We start from the raw sequence: 19,986 nt of genomic DNA, 5'->3' as shown, positions 1-19,986 counted from the left end.
AGAAACAAATTGCCACCTGTCTACTAATTGTATAATTTCCCCATGCTGCACCCATTGTATGGGAGTTGGAATGCCTGTCTGTTTAGACAAACCGAAACCGAAACAAACTACATCATTCATCAAGGCCACAATCGATTTTCCGATTCGCGTAAAGGGAGACAACTGAGAGCGACGCGAAATTCCCCAGTTTCATTATGGCTGTACAGACTATTTGTGTGTGGGTCACTTATGTAATGATCTGATTGTCGGGATGCGGGCGGTGTGATGCAAGGCAACTTGATTCAGCTTACATCAGCTGCCGTGACATTTCTTTCCGCCTTTACAACATCGCTCGTCTACTGCGGCCATGTTCCCTGGCTTGAGATTGATGTATGCATCGTGTTTTCAAAGGGATGTAGGTCCTGACAGTGCATCTCGTTTTACGTCCAGCATGGAATTTCTACTTTGACCATACTAACAAGCTAAGGAAGCGGAGGTCTCACCAAAACATGGCATTCTGTCAGCAGTTAAGACTGCTATTATGGAAAAATGTCCTCCTGCAGAGAAGGAAAATTTGTGTGACGATTTTTGAGATCATTGGACCGCTTTTGTTTGGTTTAATCATATTTGGAGTGAGATTTATTGCACCAGGTACATATATTCCGGCAAGAGTGTATTCGTATGAGCAAGTGACTCGGGACTTCTTCTCTTATTCGTACTCTCAGTCACATGAGGTGTTGTACATACCGAACAATGCACTCATCGGGGGATTAATTTCAGATATGAACGACACATTGAACGAGCTGCTACTCAAACCACACTATCGCTATTTAGATTCAAGTAAGTATTCACTTATTCTGCTTATGTGTCTAGTGCTGGACATTAAGTGTGTTCATCTGAATAAATGTGTAATCTATACATGACACCAAAACTGATGAACCCCTGACGATTCGGGTTAGAATTGGTCTCTAGCAACCCATGCCTGTCGAAAGAGTTGCTACAAATGGGATAGAGTGGTCACTCTTGCTGACCTGGTTGACACACTGTCATCGATGTCTGGATTGTTTGGTCCAGACTCGATTATTAACGGTCGCCATACAGTTTGAATATTGCTGAGTACGACGTAAAACTAAACAACAAACGGTAACTATACGGGATTTTATAAACATAGATTTTTCCTTTCCGAGATGGTCATTTATTAGAAATCATAGTCGATGTCAAAGTGTTACAGAGTGGTTCAGTATCTTCCGGTGGATCAAGGACCCTTTATGATCTCAGGGGAACACGTCCTCAAGATGATGTGAAATATTTGAAAGAAAATGTTCAGTTGCCCGAAAATGTTCAACTGCCACACGTCTCAGTACACATACCAGTGATGACCCAATCAATATGTACGTTGATTTCTTCAGCACTGGAGATTGGAAATGGTTATGTGCAAACGGATATCGTATGATTTCTACAATGTTGAGTCAGGAAATTGTATCCCTATGTCACATATGATATTACTGGAATAAAACGAAATCACGCACTCAATTTGATTGATTAGCCCTATGAAACCGTTTTTAGTGTATGCCTCTTATATGTTTATTTTCCAATTTTTGCAGATTCGATTTCCTTTAAAGGATTTCCCTCCCGGAAGGACATGTTGGAATATTTAAGCTTCAACTATAATGATGTCCCGTTTGCTGTTGAGTTTGAGAATGTAGAAATGACAGACACGATCTTGCCCAGACATTTGCGATGTGCAATTCGTCCAAAGGTCGGACCGTATGTCGGATGGCATACTACAGAGACCTCCCCTTTTGTGGATACTGGTGGACCGCGAAGTTTATACAGTCCGAGTAAATATGGATATACTTATTTATTTCACAGTTTGTTTGTTTCATTCATCTAGAGGTCACCAACTGAGTGGAAAGACTCAGTAATGTTTCATGTGTAACGCTGAATGTCAATTAACACGTGTATCAATCAATCAATCAATCAATCAATCAATCAATCAATCAATCAGCAGAGGACAACATGCTTAAAGTCTGACTGACACAACATTGCATACCACTACAAAATCTTTTATGGTACTCCGGTAAAACGATTCCTTCCGATTTATCATGAGTGTTCACGAATGAAAGGACACTACGTACAGCAACTATAGCCCCACAACTCGACATCCCCTTTAACCAATGCCAGATAAAATGCAATGTGATTTAACGCAGCTGAATGCATATCACACGTCATGGTAGACAACGTTTTAAGATACTCCAAGAAAACTACATAAATCGCAAGCAGATGAGGTCCTGGTTCGTTGTATACACACAGAGAATCATGCACAATTGCAAGCAGATGAGGTCCTGGTTCATAGTACACTCCCACAGAATCGCATGTAGACGAGGTCCTCGTTCAATGTATATTCACGCAGAATCGCAAACAGACGAGGTCCTGGTTCATTGTATACTCGCACACGTTAGTAAGACATACCCATGCAGATGTATACTCAGATATCATAAGACATCCTGTTTCACAGCACTGCAAAAGAGAATCACACACTCATGTTATATCAGACGACTTTGCGCCACATAATAAGAATCTCACACCCACGTCATATCAAACGACTTCCTGTTGTACCAAATGTATAGTTACAGAATCAGTCACTCATGTTGATTCAGACGACTTCCTGTTGCACCACATACACAGAATCACTCACTCATGTTATGTAAAATGACCTCCGTTGCAAGGGACCAATACTTTTATTTTCAGACTATTGGAGGTTTTTGTGTCTTCAGCGTTTGCTTCATGAAGCTGTCATCAAACATTTCAACCCCAACGCAACTGCTACACTTCAAGACCTGAAGATTAAAATGCTCCGAATGCCATACCCACCGTACATCATTGATGGTATGAATTACCTGCTACAGTATGTGTTTCCAGTGTTGCTCATGCTGAGCTTCATCCTGGTGGCCATCCAGACTACAAAGGGAGTTGTTTATGAGAAGGAACGAAAACTAAAAGTAAGTTCCTGGCATATGCAAAGAACATGGAGCGTTTTGAAGGTTTTGAAAACTTTCTGATGGTGCTTTTGTCAAATTCCTCTCATAGCAGACATCTGATTTGTGAAAAGACGCATGGAATAGCAGTATGTGATCTTTGAGTGAGTGAGTTTAGTTTTACGCCGCACTCAGCAATATTCCAGCTATATGGCGGCGGTTTGTAAAACCAGACAATCCAGTGATCAACAGCATGAACATCGATCTGCGCAATTGGGAACCGATGACGTGTCAACCAAGTCAGCGAGCCTGACCACCAGATCAGTTGCCTCTAACGACAAGCATAGTTGCCTTTCATGGCAAGCATGGGGTGCTGTAGGCCTCTTCTACCCCGGGACTTTCACGGGTCATGTGATGCTTGGCATCATCTGGATATAATATGATACGATGTTTGAGAATGTTGATTAATTAATGATTATGTTTTGCAGATTTGCACACACTGATCAGTTTGGATCCAGACTTGATGTAACACTTTGATGTTGATCTTCCTCATGTTTGTCTTAGTTTCAACGTTCAGGGTTGACTACATACATCAAAACTGTCTCTCCAGGAATCCATGAAGCTGATGGGTCTGAGTGCTGCAGCTCACTGGACGTCGTGGTTCTTGACCAGCTTTATATATGTCGTAATAACCATGGCACTGTACGCTTTGCTTTGTGGAATTGATGCAAGTGGAAATGGGGCTCCTCTGACCAAATCTGACCCCTCCCTGTTCTTTGTGTTTCTCCTCTGTTACGGCGTCTCCATCATCTCCTACTGCTTCATGATCAGCGTCTTCACACAAAGGGGTAAATATGGACAATAATACGATGTTGTATCTCCGCGAAATGTAAACATGTTGTCTTCCTATAATAGAAGCTGATAGATGTGTTCATCTGATAACAGAAAAAGGTGTTAGTGGTAAGCCAATTACGGTTGTCCTGTGAACACTTCTGAATGACTGGCATATGAATTATCATTTGTTAACTATTGAAGGTTAAGCTTGGTACCAATGCACACGGTTTAAAGTAGTCTCCCTTAAGTAACGCATTTATGCTAAGTGAACAAATGCTGCATATATAAAAAATAATGATTGACATTTGGAATCATAGTAGGTCAAGGCATTAATACCGGGTGTCTATAATGTTTTGAGGCACTCATGGTCCAAGTGACAGTATTCAGGAACAGTTAATCTGAACAAATCAACCTCCGAGGCAGGGACATCTATGACAAGGGAAGGGGAGACATCTATGACAAAATGGAACATTATCTCTCTTGGAATGATATCCCTAGCCATTGTTATGAACGTCAGTGTATGAGAAACCCTTTATCTGCTAAAAGAGATGCTATTGACGGTAATCAGAAGAGTGCTTGAAATTAGTAAACGGTAAGCAGGCCTTTTTCTTCCTGTGCTTCAACCGCTCACCCCGGTCCGCCCGTGAAGACCTGGATTAGAACGTGACACACGTCATCCTATCCCAATTGCTAGATACTATGCGTGTGGTGTTTATCACTGGATTTAAACAACAACAAGAACAACAAGAAAAACAACAACAACAACAACAACAACAACAACAACAACAACAACTAATCAGAGAGCCAACCAACCAGCCAGCCAACCAAACATCTATCAAGGCATTTAGTTTTACGAAACTACGACAGTGAACGAAAATGTGGTATCCTTGCAACACACGAGTCACAAAACGCCTATCTGAGTAGAACTTCATTTCAAAATGAAAGACAGTTATCTTTTTCACTAAATTCCTTGAAACATTAAAAGTACCAAACCTATATAACATCATAATCATTCCAAGAAAGGAACTGACTTTCCTGTTTCAGCCAGTGTCGGAGCAACTGTCAGCGGGATCGTGTTCTTCATTTCCTACTGCCCGTACTTCTACCTCCAGATTCTGTACCACAGAATGTCAAGATCAGCCAAACTGTCCTCCTGTCTCCTGTTCAACGTGGGAATGGCGTTTGGTGCAAATGTCATATCACTCTATGAAGGAGCTGGTACGATGTCTAACATTTCTATCTGGGATGGTAGCTTAACGGTTAAAGTGTTCGCCCTGTGTGATATTGCTGGAATATTGCCAGAATATTGCTAAAAGCGGCATAAAACACTGCGCACTCACTACTCACTCTTGCATTGCTAGTGTTGTAAATATATCTTGAAATACTAACATCGAAGCAGGATATTATTCATTTGTATTTCGATCATAAATATGTATTAATGGGGACATTTCTCAAGGTAAACAAATTACATGCCTCTGCGTTTATTTGTTACAGGGGACAGCTTTCACTGCTTGATAGTGATCCTGTAGTGATAAATAATGTTTAGAACCTAGCTATAACTACATAAAACGTTCTGCTTGTACCACATGCCTCTAATGGATATAGCTGATTCATTGAATGTCAGCATGTGTTAATATTTGTTATACATTTGGCAAACGCCGTGCTCATTGATAGAAAGGTCATATTCATGTTGTTTCGTCATACTTTGTAGGTTCAGGTGTTCAGTGGTCAAATTTCCATGAGCCCGCTACCGTAGATGACAACTTCACCTTGCTGGACGCCATGTTGATGTTGCTAGGCGACACGGCAATCCACCTGCTCATCACCTGGTATATGGACAATGTTCGGCCAGGCGAGTTTGGTGTACCGAAGCCATTCTACTTCCCATTTACTGTAAGTGTTTCTGATTTATGTAGTTCATGCCCTTTTTCTGTATTTATGTCACATTCATATATTTAAGTGGCAATTAAATGTTGTTACGTATAGTCAAAATTACAAACCAACTGTTGGTTTATACATTTACAATCCGTTGCTCCTGAAAATTTAAAGTATATTCTAGTCCTGCCACATGCTTAGATGTAAATTTTTTATTGACCAATGGTCTCAGGGACATGAAACTAATACATCAAGTGCTTGACCCTTGATGAGAAAAGCAAACGTTAACCCCAATACATCGAAAGCGTTGAATCTATGTATGCCTTTGTCCCTGTCCGTAAAAATACCACAAATACTAGTATCCTTTTCGTCATTCGTTTTGAATAATCGGGAAAAGGCAGATAAGTACTCCCTTGTGCTCTATTTCTTTCCAAAAATATCATAAATATCCTCTAAACACGCTTTACATTGCCAAATCGGGATACGAAATTGCGGTTGGTGTTTTGCAACTTTAATGCCAAGTGTTCATACAGGAACATGACAGATGTACCTTACATGTCAACGGGTTACATTGACCATTGCAGAATGAATACGGAGAGATAATGTGTCACATAACTGTGAATGGTATTTTGTCTTTTGAAATATATTTTATGCATACCCTTGGAAACCTTTTTTATTAATAATTTTTATACCATTAATTGATACAACTTATACTTTCTTTCAACAGAGCACGTATTGGTGTGGCACTGGTCAATTCAACGTGGATTACACATGTATTCATCCGTGTGACGAAAAGTATTTTGAGGCTGAGCCAAGTGACCTGAAAACAGGGATATCTATCCAAAATCTTAAGAAGGTATATTTAAGGAATGCACCTCGAACGCCTAGTGTTGACCATACAGAGCTGCAGGGCCCCGTTTCACAAAACTCTCGTGAGCCCAAGATCTCGTACCTTTTCTCGTAGCATCCATAGATGCTGTGTTACAGTATGGGAGGTGCAATGGTTACGAGAAAACATACGAGATCTTAGGCTTACGAGAGTTTTGTGAAAGGGTCCCCTGGAAAGCTATACTAGTTTGCAATGTTAGTTATGTCACATGTCTCTACTGATTTTGTTTTATGCAGGTATTAGGGATGTTTTATTCATGTATTAGGGAAGTTTTATTCATGTATTAGGGATGTTTTATGCAGGTATTAGGGATGTTTTATTCACGTATTAGGGATGTTTTATTCATGTATTAGGGATGTTTTAAGCAGGTATTAGGGATGTTTTATTCACGTATTAGGGATGTTTTATTCAGGTATTAGGGATGTTTTATTCAGGTATTAGGGACGTTTTATTCAGGTATTAGGGATGTTTTATTCAGGTATTAGGGATGTTTTAAGCAGGTATTAGGGATGTTTTATTCACGTATTAGGGATGTTTTATTCAGGTATTAGGGATGTTTTATTCAGGTATTAGGGATGTTTTAAGCAGGTATTAGGGATGTTTTATTCACGTATTAGGGATGTTTTATTCAGGTATTAGGGATGTTTTATTCAGGTATTAGGAACTTTTTATTTAGGTATTAGGGATGTTTTATTCAGGTATTAGGGACGTTTTATTCACGTACAATGGTCACTTCTCAATACACAGGTACAGCGAGTGAGTTAATATACGGAACAAAATAATTTAGGGATATTGGTATTAATATTTATGACTGATAGTCCATCAGATTGTCAATGATTGTTTGCATAAGACCCGGGTTTGATTCCCCGCATGGGTACAGTGCGTGAATCCCTTTCCTGGTGTCCCCCATTGTGATATGCCTCTAATATTGCGAGAAGCGGCGCAAACTAAAATTCACTCCCGACTTTATCTCTTAAGTATTGGCGTACATATGAAGTTAAATATGCATAACTATGAAACGACGGTGTTAAAGACCGGTCTAAGTTATGTTAGACTCAGCTTTAGTCATTACACTGCTATACTGACCCAAACAAACCCTCAGAATTTTTTGAACTGTCCAATCAGAACACAGCTTTTGTGCTATCAGCGTTTGTTGAGAGATGTGTGTCTGCGACCGACGACCTTTAAACAGCAGCCGTTGTTCGATTGGTAAAACCCGTTCGGCCATTTCTTGATTGGACGGTTATGTTTCGCTCAAAGGGTAGCCGATGTCATCTTCTACTTGACTCATTGCAGTGATATAATAAGTAATACTAAATACTAAGTTTTATGAAATATACTGGGCTACTGATTACACCTGGAGTTCTTTTTACGGAAACCGCCTCCAAGTTTGTTCGACCGAAACAGGAACCTAAAGACATAAACACGACGTTGTCCTCGATTACTTCATTTTTGGGTCACTGTTTAAACACACTAGCAGATATGTTTGTCTTGAAGGTCTTCGGTTCTGGGTCTAAGAAGAAAGTAGCTGTAGATGGCATGAATCTCAACATGTTCGAGGGTCAGATCTCTGTTCTCCTGGGTCACAACGGCGCTGGGAAAACTACAACCATGTCGGTTCTCACGGGTACGTTAAAATTACATGGAAGTCTCTGTATTAAAACGAACTAGTGCTTACGCCACTATGAATGTGTTGTATATTTCAAAACACATAGTTTCAACGATGTACAACCATAGTCTTGTCCCAGAGTCGTCTTGGGAAACGTGCATTTTAATTATATTTCCAGTTTTCAACAATGGCAGGTAAACCAAACAATACAGAGTCATATTTGAACTTAATTCTATTCATCTGAAAATATTATGTCAAAGACCAATATCATTGACAAACCGCAGCCGTCTTGCAAACAAACAAACAAACAAACAAACAAACAAACAAACAATTTTCATTGTCGAATTTATTTATCGACTGGACGGTATGTTATTAATGACATAATGTGATGTTTATTACATCCACATCATGTACTAGTCTGTTCTCAGCCTTTTAACGTTTTATGTCATCATACGCAGCGCCTTCTTTATTTCATTTTGCAGGTTTCATTCCTGCATCTGAAGGCACCGCCATTGTGAACGGCTATGACATCAACAACGACATCCAGAGTGTCCGGCAGAGTCTAGGTCTTTGTCCTCAACACAACATCCTGTTTGACAGTTTGACTGTCCAGGAACATCTGGAGTTCTTTGCGACCGTCAGTTTCTCTTCTACATATTGGGCTTAAATCTTGAACCTTATATGTAGACATTGGTGGTTTTATTCATAGTGTATTCATTCAACCATTTTGTTAATTGGGCAATAGATACTCAGCTATTCCTATAAGGTCTTATTAGTACTACTGGACTTGGCGGATGTGTTTTCAAGATTTTCTTTAGCCTTTTCTCTCAGTATAAACGCAATAATTAGATGTGGTTTTCTATTTCTGTGAAAGAATAGGTTGAAACTTAACATCGCAAGACATAGTAGTGAAAACGTTTTGATTGGTTGTGGATTAAAAAATATCATTACTATTATCATACACAAGCAATCCATTCCATAGCTAGACATTTTTGTGTACCCACTGCATTGCTTCAGCACAACTTATATCTTATAGCTGAAAGGTTGTCCAAGCAAGGATCTTGAATCTGAAGTTACAACCACAATGAACGAAGTTGGCTTGAGCTTAAAGAGATTCACCCAGTCTCAGCATCTATCGGGAGGACAGAAGAGGAAGCTTTCTGTCGGCATTGCTTTGATTGGAGGATCAAAGGTGTGTTCAGCAAAACATTTCTCTGACATAAACCACATATAAAACACATTGGCACTAACACATTCGTGATGAAAGTAAATCAATGTCTCATCAGAGAAAACACATTTGTAGGTCGTTATTTTGGATGAACCCACTTCCGGAATGGATCCTGCAGCCAGAAGACAGACATGGGACATCCTTCAGAAGAACCGGCAGGGTCGGACCATGTTGCTGACCACTCACTTCATGGACGAAGCTGACGTTCTCGGTGACCGCATCGCCATCATGGCAGAAGGGGTGGTCAAGTGCTGTGGGACATCATACTTCCTGAAGAAACTCTATGGCATGTACTTTTACATATATGTCATTTTTATGTCCTTTAGTACAGGACGCGACCTTTTCTTCATAGCTAATGAAAAAAGAATCCGTCATGTGAACGAGTGATTTGCAAAAAAGAGCACCTTCTAGACAGGCCTTTATATCAGCATGAACCAACCTATGAACCTATTGTTGTTGTGTCAGCTCCTATATAATATTGCTCAGTTACCCCTACATATAAGGAAGGTATCTCTAACGTGACGTCAATCGTTTCAGGAGCTGGTTACCACCTGGTGATAGTGAAGGAACCGACCTGCGATGTTCCGTCAGTAACGGCAGTTGTTCAGCAACACGTCCCTACAGCAGTTCTGGAGAGTGAGATCAATGCTGAACTCTCGTACCTCCTGCCTGATGACCAGTCGGCCAACTTTGCTGCTCTCTTCACAGAGATTGAAACCCAGAGGGAGATGCTTGGCATATCTAGTTTTGGAGCAAGTGCAACTACCATGGAGGAAGTGTTTCTGAAGTAAGTTGAGCAATTCACAATTTCACTCAACCAAGCACGGTAATGAAAATTAAGTTAGTGGAGTCCCAAGGTTCGATAAAATATATGCCCAAATATGTCAAAGTTCACCAAAGCACGACAATGCTGCAAAATGGCATTCTGACAATTTGTTGCATAGCTGCTTTCCCACATTATCACCTTCAGGAAAAGTCATACATTATTTGGACAGAGCATAGAGTGAAAACGTGTTTTGTCGCATATACGCAATTTTGTGTTTTGGTAAATTTGGTTACCATTGGTTGAGGTATGGCTACAATACCTCTTTTAGGATACCATACCTGGCCAACAGGCACAAGAACAAAAATACCATGACGTTAATACTTTCTTGTTTTTACATTTCAGATGTCATTTGTACTGATTATTTCTATTTTAGAGCGGGTCAGGATGAAAAGGATGACGATGAATGTAACCGAACTGGATCTACGAATAATTTGGCACTACCGGTAGTAAATATATGGCTCAACAGTAGCTCCGAACTTCAGGATACAGAAACTTCTAATATCTTGGGTACGTAGCTGCATGTTATTCCTCTTTTGCTCAACTGAAATAAAACAGCTTGTGACACATAGTTATAGTGAGACGTCATACTGGACGGACGATTTTGAAATTGCCTGCTTGACTCTGCATATAGTGTTAACCTTTGACACAAATGGAAAACTATGCACACCTTTGTATAGGAGAAAGGCTTTTATGAAAAAAACCCAACCAACCAGCTCATCGATTAAACTAACTTTTCTTTTTTCCAGCATTTAATCAAGGCTTCACTAAACGTACAGGTCTGGTTCTGGAAGTGTCTCGCTTTACTGGGCTGTTTGTAAAGAAGGCTCTTCATACATGGAGGAACAAGACTATCACCATTGTCCAGCTTCTGTTGCCGGTGTTATTCGCCATGGCATCTCTAGCTATAAGCAAGATAGAACCAGGAGGCGTGGCTACAGAGGTCCCACTGACTCTTGACTTGGCTCCATTCAAAGGATCATTTGTACCATACATGGGACAAGACGTTGCTGGGCAACTACCTAAAGCACTTGCTCATGCATACATTGCACAGTTCTCTGGAACTGTGAATAAACCTGAGAGAATTGATTTGTTGAAGTATCATAATATATCCAATTTCTTCTTGTCAAGAGCAGAAGACCTGGGTAGGGGTAGATACAATAAGAAAATGATCATTGGAGCTCATTTCAAATCTAACAATGAAGCAATTGCACTCTTCAATGGACAGCCCTACCACAGTCAGCCCATAGCTTTGTCATTCATGATGAATGCGATCCTCAAACACTTCACGTCAAATGAGTATTCCATTACAACAGTCAGCAACCCTCTTCCATATCAGGCGAAAAGCTCATGGGATCCTTCAGTGCTTTCCGTACTGTTCTTGGGGTTCTCTGTGGCTCTTTGTCTCCTGTTTGGTATGGCCTTCCTTACTTCATCCTTCGTGTACTTCCTCATCAAGGAAAGACTGGTGGGCGCCAAACATCTTCAGACTGTCAGTGGAGTTGGACCGTTTGTCTTCTGGTTGTCCAACCTGGCCTGGGACTACATCAACTACCTGATTCCATCCTTCTTGCTACTGATTGTGTTTGCTGGATATCAGACACCATCGTATACAGAAGATGGGAGATTGGGCATTGTGTTTCTCGTCCTGGTGGTGTATGGTTTGGCAGTTCTGCCATTCATGTATGCACTTCAGTACATGTTCAAGTCTCCTCCTACCGGGATGGTTGTCATCATCATCTTAAATATTGTCACAGGTGCGGTGTTTATGATTGAATTAACAAATATGAAGATAAGATATTTCTTGTATTTTGTGACAGTTCTTAAATCGCTCATATTGGATAAGTTAAAGGATGCAGGTAGTATTCATATTAAAGGGAAAATGTCACACATTTTAAACAATATTTTGGCATATGTGTTATACATTGGGGCAATCACTTTAACTTGCTGTTGATGCAATAGAAGAAAGTTTATTATCCCTTACTAGTTGCCTGAAATCGATAACTGATCATGGTAGGCAACCTCGTGGTTCTGAAAGTTCGTGTCACGCCAAGACCCTTGTTCTATTTTCCACACATGAACAGTGAGACATATTTACATGTTAAAGCCGGGGATAGTAGTTTGTTTGTTATGGAACACCGCACAAAGCATTATTGTAGCTATGGCGATTGGCAAGACAATCCAGCGGTCATGAGCATCGAGCATGGCACTCAAGAACATGCGTCAACCGAGTCTGTGAGTCGGGTCACCCGATCACATTGTCGCCTGTTACGATAGCCGTAGGGTGTTGAAAACCAATTCTAACCCGGATCTTAACGTGTAGGTCTTTAAGGTTTAAACGTTAATGGACTGATTTTGATTTCCTACAGTGGTCATCAATTCTTTCACTTCGAAGAAACCCGTGACGATCCGGGTTAGAATTGGTCATCAGCTGTCCATGTTTATTGTAAAATGCGACTAACGGGGTTTGGTTGAAGCACGTCAACTGCGTCGAGCGATGCTCATGATGACTTGTTTAAGTGGCGTTTTAGACGTTGGGAAGTACAATTAGGAGAAACGTTATAGATAACAACTTATTTATTTCTCACTCACAAAATTGTCGAAGTTGTCACAGCTTGTTCTGTTTGATGCTCACGATGTTGATCACTGGGTTATCTGGTCATAACTCGATTTTTTTACAAATCGTTGCCGTATGGCTGGGATTTTGCTGAGTTACTTCAAGAGATTATCCTTTAGTTACGAAACTACCCTTTTCTTCCTAAACAGGAATGGCGAGTATCTTATCGGTGTTCATTCTGGACGCAGTCGGAGAGGACGAAGAGTCTGAAATAACAGACTGGGTATTTTCAGTCATTTTCCCTCACTACAACTTTGGCAAGTCATTCATGAACATGCACAGCAATTATCTCTACCTTCGCCAGTGTATTGAACGAAACTACACTTCAATGTGTACAAGGTTTGCAACAAACCCATGCTGTAAAGGTTAGTTTTATTTGTTGACTCTTTAAAAAATTGCATGAATTTCGTAGGAAAGAGTCGGTTCTTGTAATGTTTGGCTTAAATCATAAGGATACCAAAGGAGCGGTCTTTGTTTTGACCAACATTTCGAATTATATGTAAAACCTTGGGGCCGTGGGGTAGTCTAATGGTAGAAGCGTTCGCTCGTCAAGTCGGAGACCTCTGTTTGACCCCCCAGAAGGGTACAATGTGTCAATCACATACAAATCTTCGTAATTTGATGGTTAAAGCGCTCGTCACACTGGGTTCGATTATATACATGGATATAATGCGTGAAGCCCATTACGGTTGTCCCTCGCTGTAATGTTGCTAGAATATTTCTAAAAGCGGCATTAAAACCATACTCACTCGTAATTATTAATTCTAAATATACATTCTTAAAATCCTTAAATCTAACCAGACCTCGTTGATAATAAAACGTGGTCTTATTGCTTCGTTTCAGATACATGTGGAGATAACTGTTTTCCTTTCACTGAAAACTTTCTGGATTGGGACTTTCCTGGAGTTGGGGGCCACGTTGTCTTCATGCTGGTCCAGTCTGTAGTATACATGTCGGTGACTCTGTTTATTGAGTACCAGGTGCCACAGAGAATTTGGTACGTCTTCAGGCCTAGGGGACTGAGCGTTGTACAACCTACTGAGGTGGATGGAGATGTTTTAGCCGAAAGACAGCGCATAGAGACATTCGACAAAGATGCTGGGAGCACCGACGCACTGGTCCTAAAGGATCTTTACAAACGCTACGGGAACTTCGTTGCTGTTGATAATCTGAGTGTGGGTATACCAGAGAAGGAGTGTTTTGGTCTCCTTGGACAGAACGGAGCAGGAAAGACAACAACGTTCAAAATGATTACTGGCGATGTGATGCTGACGCGTGGCAATGTTTTCTTGAAGTCCTTTGACATCAAGAATCACACACAGAAGGTATCTGTAATCAGTAGTGTAGCATACTGAAGTTTATAATGAAAGTGTTTATATTGTGTGCTCAACGCGGTTTTGAAAAAAATGCTTCATTTATATCACAGCATGTCAGCTAAATGTGTCAAAAAAACCCCACACTGATTGTATTGTAGATGTTCATGACAAACAAAGATGTAGGTGTCATTCGAACCATAGGATCCTACATAACTTGCGTAACCATATGTACAGATGCTCATTCTATATGCGTACATAATTTTCAACATAACTAACGAGTTTGAAGTATTTCTGCAAGCCCAATGCAAGCTATTATAGAAGACCTATGCTGTTTATACAAAAGGTATGAAAGGTGTGATAGAGTCTACGGGCCAAGTTCCTCATGTAACCATATCGTTAGTGTACTGACTATTGGATATCAATGGACATCGTTCAACATAACAGTATGTCAACTAAATCATCAGGTGCAGGAGAACATGGGCTACTGTCCCCAGTTTGATGCCCTGATCGACCAGATGACCGGACGAGAGACTCTCACCATGTACGCCAGACTCAAGGGAGTGCCAGAGAACTGCATCAGAGACGTATGTGACAACCTGTTGGATGTCATGATGCTCAGGCAATATTCTGACAAACCAACATCTGAATACAGGTGAAGGTCATAGACATACATATTCTCTCCTTGAAAAGTGCGAATAGTTGATGCGTGAATTTATTTTTCATAATTAAACTTTCATATTTATAAATTAGACGGGTTTATTCGGTAATTAAGGCATGAACTCCATAGTACATATATTTGGCAAAAGTAAATACGCACTGGCTAAGGTTAGGAATAGTTTAGTATTGTTTTATGTTACATTTATTTATCCCTTATACGACGAACTTGTGATAGATATTTACTCAATGATTTTAAAATATGTATAACATAGGTTTCAACACTGAAAAGCGACCCGTTCTTTGTTGTGAATATTTGGGACAGACTAATAAAACATGGAGTTCATCTTCGATATCGTCAAAGCCAGCAGCATGACAAAAGAAGTAGAGACGTGCCTTATACGAAGTGTTTGTAAGACGGCCACATTCCACTGCAAGTATAAAGTTACAACACCCCATACTGAGTTATGATTTTACGTTGATTTGGTAGCAATTCACTGGTTACATATGGTTCGACGCTTAGAGATGATGTAAATTGTGAATAATAATTACATCTTGATGAGCAAGATTGTGATGCATGCTAGCATTGAGTGAAGCAGTCATAGAATCTGTTTTAACATATCCATGGATGTGGAGACACAGCCCATGTCTTGCGATATCCACAATAAACCAAATCCATATTGAAGTAATACCAGCCTAATATGAGAAACCTATGTTACTTTACTATTATCATCCAGAGTTTTCATCATTTGATAAGCCTGATGAGGAAGTCTGTTTCGTGGAAGCTGCATCAGTCTGCACCAGCACTAGACTGCTCTTGAGATATATTGATACTGGAGGGGAGCACTCCCACACTCCCTCAGAATCATGTTGTTGTTCTTGGTAGTTTTACTTACTTTAACAAATGATTTGCAAGACCTGGTGTTTCAGATCCGTAACAGAGTATTGGTGCAACCATAGAGTCAAATATCTTAAACAATTCATAATGGTTAATATACCAAAATGTTTTTGATAATTGTTGTAAGCAAATTATGACTTTCCTCACTTGAGACGATAAACAGGTTTTCACGTTTGTCCATAATAATTGATAATACCTATGTATCTATACATATTAACAACCTCAATTTGTATTCCAATTGTGAGCCACTTCTCATAAATTCATAATCCCTGAAAGGACCTCCATTGCGAAAAAAACATTATTTTAGGGTTTGTTGTTTTCAAATTCACCTTCACTCCAGTCTCTGCACTCGACATTTCAAAATCAATTTTCCTTTGGAGCTGCATAAAACTGTCAGATACTGATGAAACGTCATCAGCAAATAGGAGAGAGAAAAACATCCTTGGCTTGAGAAGATATAAAGATGCCTCTTCTACCATCATTCTCCAGCATTTGTGATTGTTTGTTTATAATAAAAATTTGAGGACTTAAAATACACCCTTATCTTGTGGCAATATTACAGTTGAAGTAAGGTGATAATCCAGTATCAGTTCTTACACAAGCAGATAATGATGAATACATCTTGATGATAAATTTCATAAATCTCCCCTTCTTCTTTGATAAATACTTGGTTGCCATAACTTGTAAGGTGAATATATGATCAGTGGCTGAATAACCATGTCGAAAGCCTGCTAACACTCTGAGATGATGTTGTTGTCATTACAATTGATTATTATTGATTATTGAAGTAACAATCTTACACATTGAGTTGATCAAAGAAATACCTCTGACATTGTTTTATGCAAGATTTATGCAAGAGGCAGATGATACTCTTACCCCAGGAACCAGGGGAAATGCCATCTTCAAATAGCTTATTGAATAGTTTAGTTAATTAGCTAATATAACTTATAGAAGCCTTAAAACTTTATCTATGAGTTTTGGTTTTGGGAGAGTATTTGTCAGATATCAGATATTTGAGGTATCGAAAATTCCCTCCTACTTTGTTTGTATCTGCTAATTTGTTGATGTTAAATAAGCGTTGCTTTCATATTCTATTTATTTCAATAATTTTAATCTGCAGTGGCGGTAACACACCTAAACCTTGCACTATCACTCTGAAAGATTTCAAACTCTGAGTTTTTAATATTTCCCATGGTCTATTGACAGTGGTGGTAACAAGCGTAAACTGAGCACCGCCATCGCTCTGATTGGAGACCCGGCCTTCATCATGCTGGATGAGCCGTCCACGGGGATGGACCCCAAGGCCAGGAGACAGCTCTGGAACGTGCTGTCACAGGTCCGGGAGTGCGGCAGGACACTTGTGCTCACGTCTCACAGGTCAGTTTAAGGCTTTAGTATATCCCCAATATTCTAAAAACATGGAATTCCAAGGTTTTGATTTTTTTCATTCTTTGCACCGTTATTGCACAAAATAGTTCTTGAAATTGCCGGAAATTATTCTTTCAAATTTAGCAACGCATTGTATTCCATCTTTTCAGCATGGAAGAATGTGACGCTCTGTGTACAAGAATTGCCATCATGGTGAATGGAAGATTCGTGTGTCTTGGAACACCACAACATTTGAAGACCAAATTCGGACAGGGCTACACGCTGATAGCCAGGATGAAGACAGTTGAAATACAACCAGGAGTATCAGAAGAAAGGGCTCCTGCCTTGACCCAGCCCCTGGTGAACTTCATCACATCAACCTTTCCCAACACTCACGTGTTCGACGACCATCAGGGTTATGTTCACTTCCAAGTTCCTTACAACACTGTCAGTCTGGCTCAGGTCTTCACCGTGATGGAACAGTCCAAAGTGCAGTTCTATGTCGAGGACTATTCAGTTCACCAAACAACCCTGGAGCAAGTGTTCCTCTCATTTACACGCTGGCAGGTTCCACCAAAGGAGGACAAAACAGGTTGCTGCAAGAGAATATGTTGCTGCTAGCAGTGATGTCTGTGCTTTACTATCACTATTAGTTGTTATGTAAACCCGGTGTCCTTCCAGCGCTTAAAGTGCCACAGCTGAATGTGTAGAACTGTGTCAGATCGTGACTTAAAAATGCCTACTTCATGTCTCTAGTTTGTCAGTGGCCCTGCATTTTACCAAAGGGGGGAACTGACACAGCTCGATATTGTCCTCATCTGCAGTATAACCCAAGTCATGGCATCTTCACTGCTGTACGCACCTAATAACATGTATTCAGATATACCTACACTGTGATATATACTTATTTATTACTCTAATGTGACCTTATCACCAGTTATTGACTTAGTTTGGAACAGGACTGTTACAGTGAAGAAGTGGAAACAAAGGCAATTCCACCAAAGGTCAGGAAAACTATACATGTATGTGCAACTGGTGTTTATCGCCAACACTGGCTTGTGTGACAGTGTGGATGTATCTTAGACTATTCCCTATATGAATATGTTAGACTATTAACTATGTATATTGGACTATTAACTATGTATATTGGACTAATAACTATGTGATTATATTAGACTGTTAACTATTTATGTTAGACTATTCATTATATGAGTATGTTAGACTATTCTCTATGTGAGCATGTTAGACAATTCACAATGTGATTATGTTCAACTGTTCATTATGTGAGTAAGTCAAGCTATTCAGTATGTGAGTATGTTACACTGTTCACTATATGAGTATGTTAGACTATTCACTAAATGGGTGTGTTGGACTTTTCATAATATGGGTATGTTAAACTATTCACTATGTGTGTATGTTAGACAATTCATTATGTGAGTATGTTGAGCAGTTCACCATGTATGTTCAACTATTCACTCTATGAGTATGTTAGACTATTCACTATATGAGTATGTTTGACTATTCACTATATGAGTATGTTAGACTATTCACTATGCGAGTATGTTAGACTATTCATTATATGAGTATGTTAGACAATTCACGATGTGATTATATTCGACTTCATCAGTCACACTGCTGTCAAAAATATAGAGACATTGTTAATTTCATATCTCCTCTCTAGTATGCCTCAATATACATTGCTTGTGTAGTTTGTATGTGTGTGCATGCTTGTGTGCGCATGTGTATACCTATGGCCTTCAAGTATATGTAATATATATACCTTTCTAAAGGAGATTCTTTAAGAAATCTATATCTTAAAAATGCCCTTTACCATTTTAAAATGATATGATTATATTAAAAACTCTCCGAACTCCTGTGTGTTAGGGCATCCGTGGACGGCCACCTCCTCGTGGTGGTTGCTGGGTCGATATAGTGTCCGAGATGAAAGATCAAGGAGTATCTTTCTTCAAACGTTTCACAACAAGCAAAAATAATAAGACTGTCCAAACCAACACATATCTGTTTTCATTTTCAGCTCCAACTCCTCCAAAGTCAATCAAAGCAGGTTACTGCATACTGAATGTTGACTTATATATTCCAAATCCTCTTCGCTGCTTTAAGTGTCAAAAGTACGGACATAGTGTTAATACTTGCACATTGTCTATTATATGTGCTCACTGTGCTGAGAATACACATGTAACCGAAGATTGCGGCAGTATTCACCAAAACTGTTCAAGAAATCATTCATTCTTTTCTAAAGAATGTTCCATTTGGAACAGGCAAATAGAAATGAACAAAATCAAATTTTCCAGGAACGTCAGTTTTGCTGAAGCAAGGATTGTACAATCTACTGAGCACACTGAAACGTACACCACAAAACATCTGCAACCTTATCAAAAGGAACTACTACGCCAGTACGAACTTCGTCAAGCTCATGTCAGACTGACCTGACGTGGGTGAATTCAGATTCCTCAGTCTATCTCACCTGATGTTCCAGTCTATCTCAGAACACTCTACTCAGACAGATACATCTCAGTCTACGCAAAAGATCGTATCTCCTTCGACTACAACTCCTCCACAGTCTGATAGAAACGATAAACAAACTGTAAAATCGAAATTCAAGACAAGGCCAGAAACAAATCGAGCACCAAAGGGGTCAGATAATAAAATCAAATCACTTGAGAAAATGGATGTATCTGATCACATCCATCCCAGGGCACATAGCTTGTCGTCCTCAAAGAAAGCACGGGGTAGATCCCCAATCAACCCACCCAAGCGATAATGTCTTCCAGAAATATAGTACAGTGGAACTGTAGAGGATTGAAGACAAATTTTAATGAGTTACATCTTTTAGTTCAAGACCTGGCACCACCAGTACTTTGTCTGCAGGAAACAGACAGATAATATTAATCTACGTC

At 39.7% G+C, this 19,986-nt stretch overlaps 1 protein-coding gene across 1 annotated transcript; it reads left to right on the top strand.

Moving 5' to 3' along the window:
* The first annotated feature begins 191 nt into the window (after nt 1–191).
* On the top strand, nt 192–18,939 carry LOC137296152 (phospholipid-transporting ATPase ABCA3-like). The gene is made up of 19 exons (XM_067827852.1): nt 192–819; nt 1,584–1,820; nt 2,731–2,981; nt 3,568–3,805; nt 4,836–5,009; nt 5,503–5,684; nt 6,394–6,522; nt 8,053–8,182; nt 8,647–8,801; nt 9,201–9,356; nt 9,468–9,678; nt 9,930–10,179; nt 10,592–10,725; nt 10,965–11,972; nt 12,982–13,197; nt 13,676–14,157; nt 14,613–14,800; nt 16,907–17,077; nt 17,239–18,939. The coding sequence occupies exons 1-19, from the start codon at nt 489–491 to the stop codon at nt 17,687–17,689; spliced, it is 5,094 nt and encodes a 1,697-aa protein (XP_067683953.1). The 5' UTR covers nt 192–488; the 3' UTR covers nt 17,690–18,939.
* Nucleotides 18,940–19,986: the final 1,047 nt, after the last annotated feature.

The sequence above is a fragment of the Haliotis asinina genome, chromosome 9, assembly GCF_037392515.1.
Source record: "Haliotis asinina isolate JCU_RB_2024 chromosome 9, JCU_Hal_asi_v2, whole genome shotgun sequence".
NCBI lineage: Eukaryota > Metazoa > Mollusca > Gastropoda > Lepetellida > Haliotidae > Haliotis > Haliotis asinina.
This window is presented reverse-complemented; position numbering and strand designations above follow the sequence as displayed.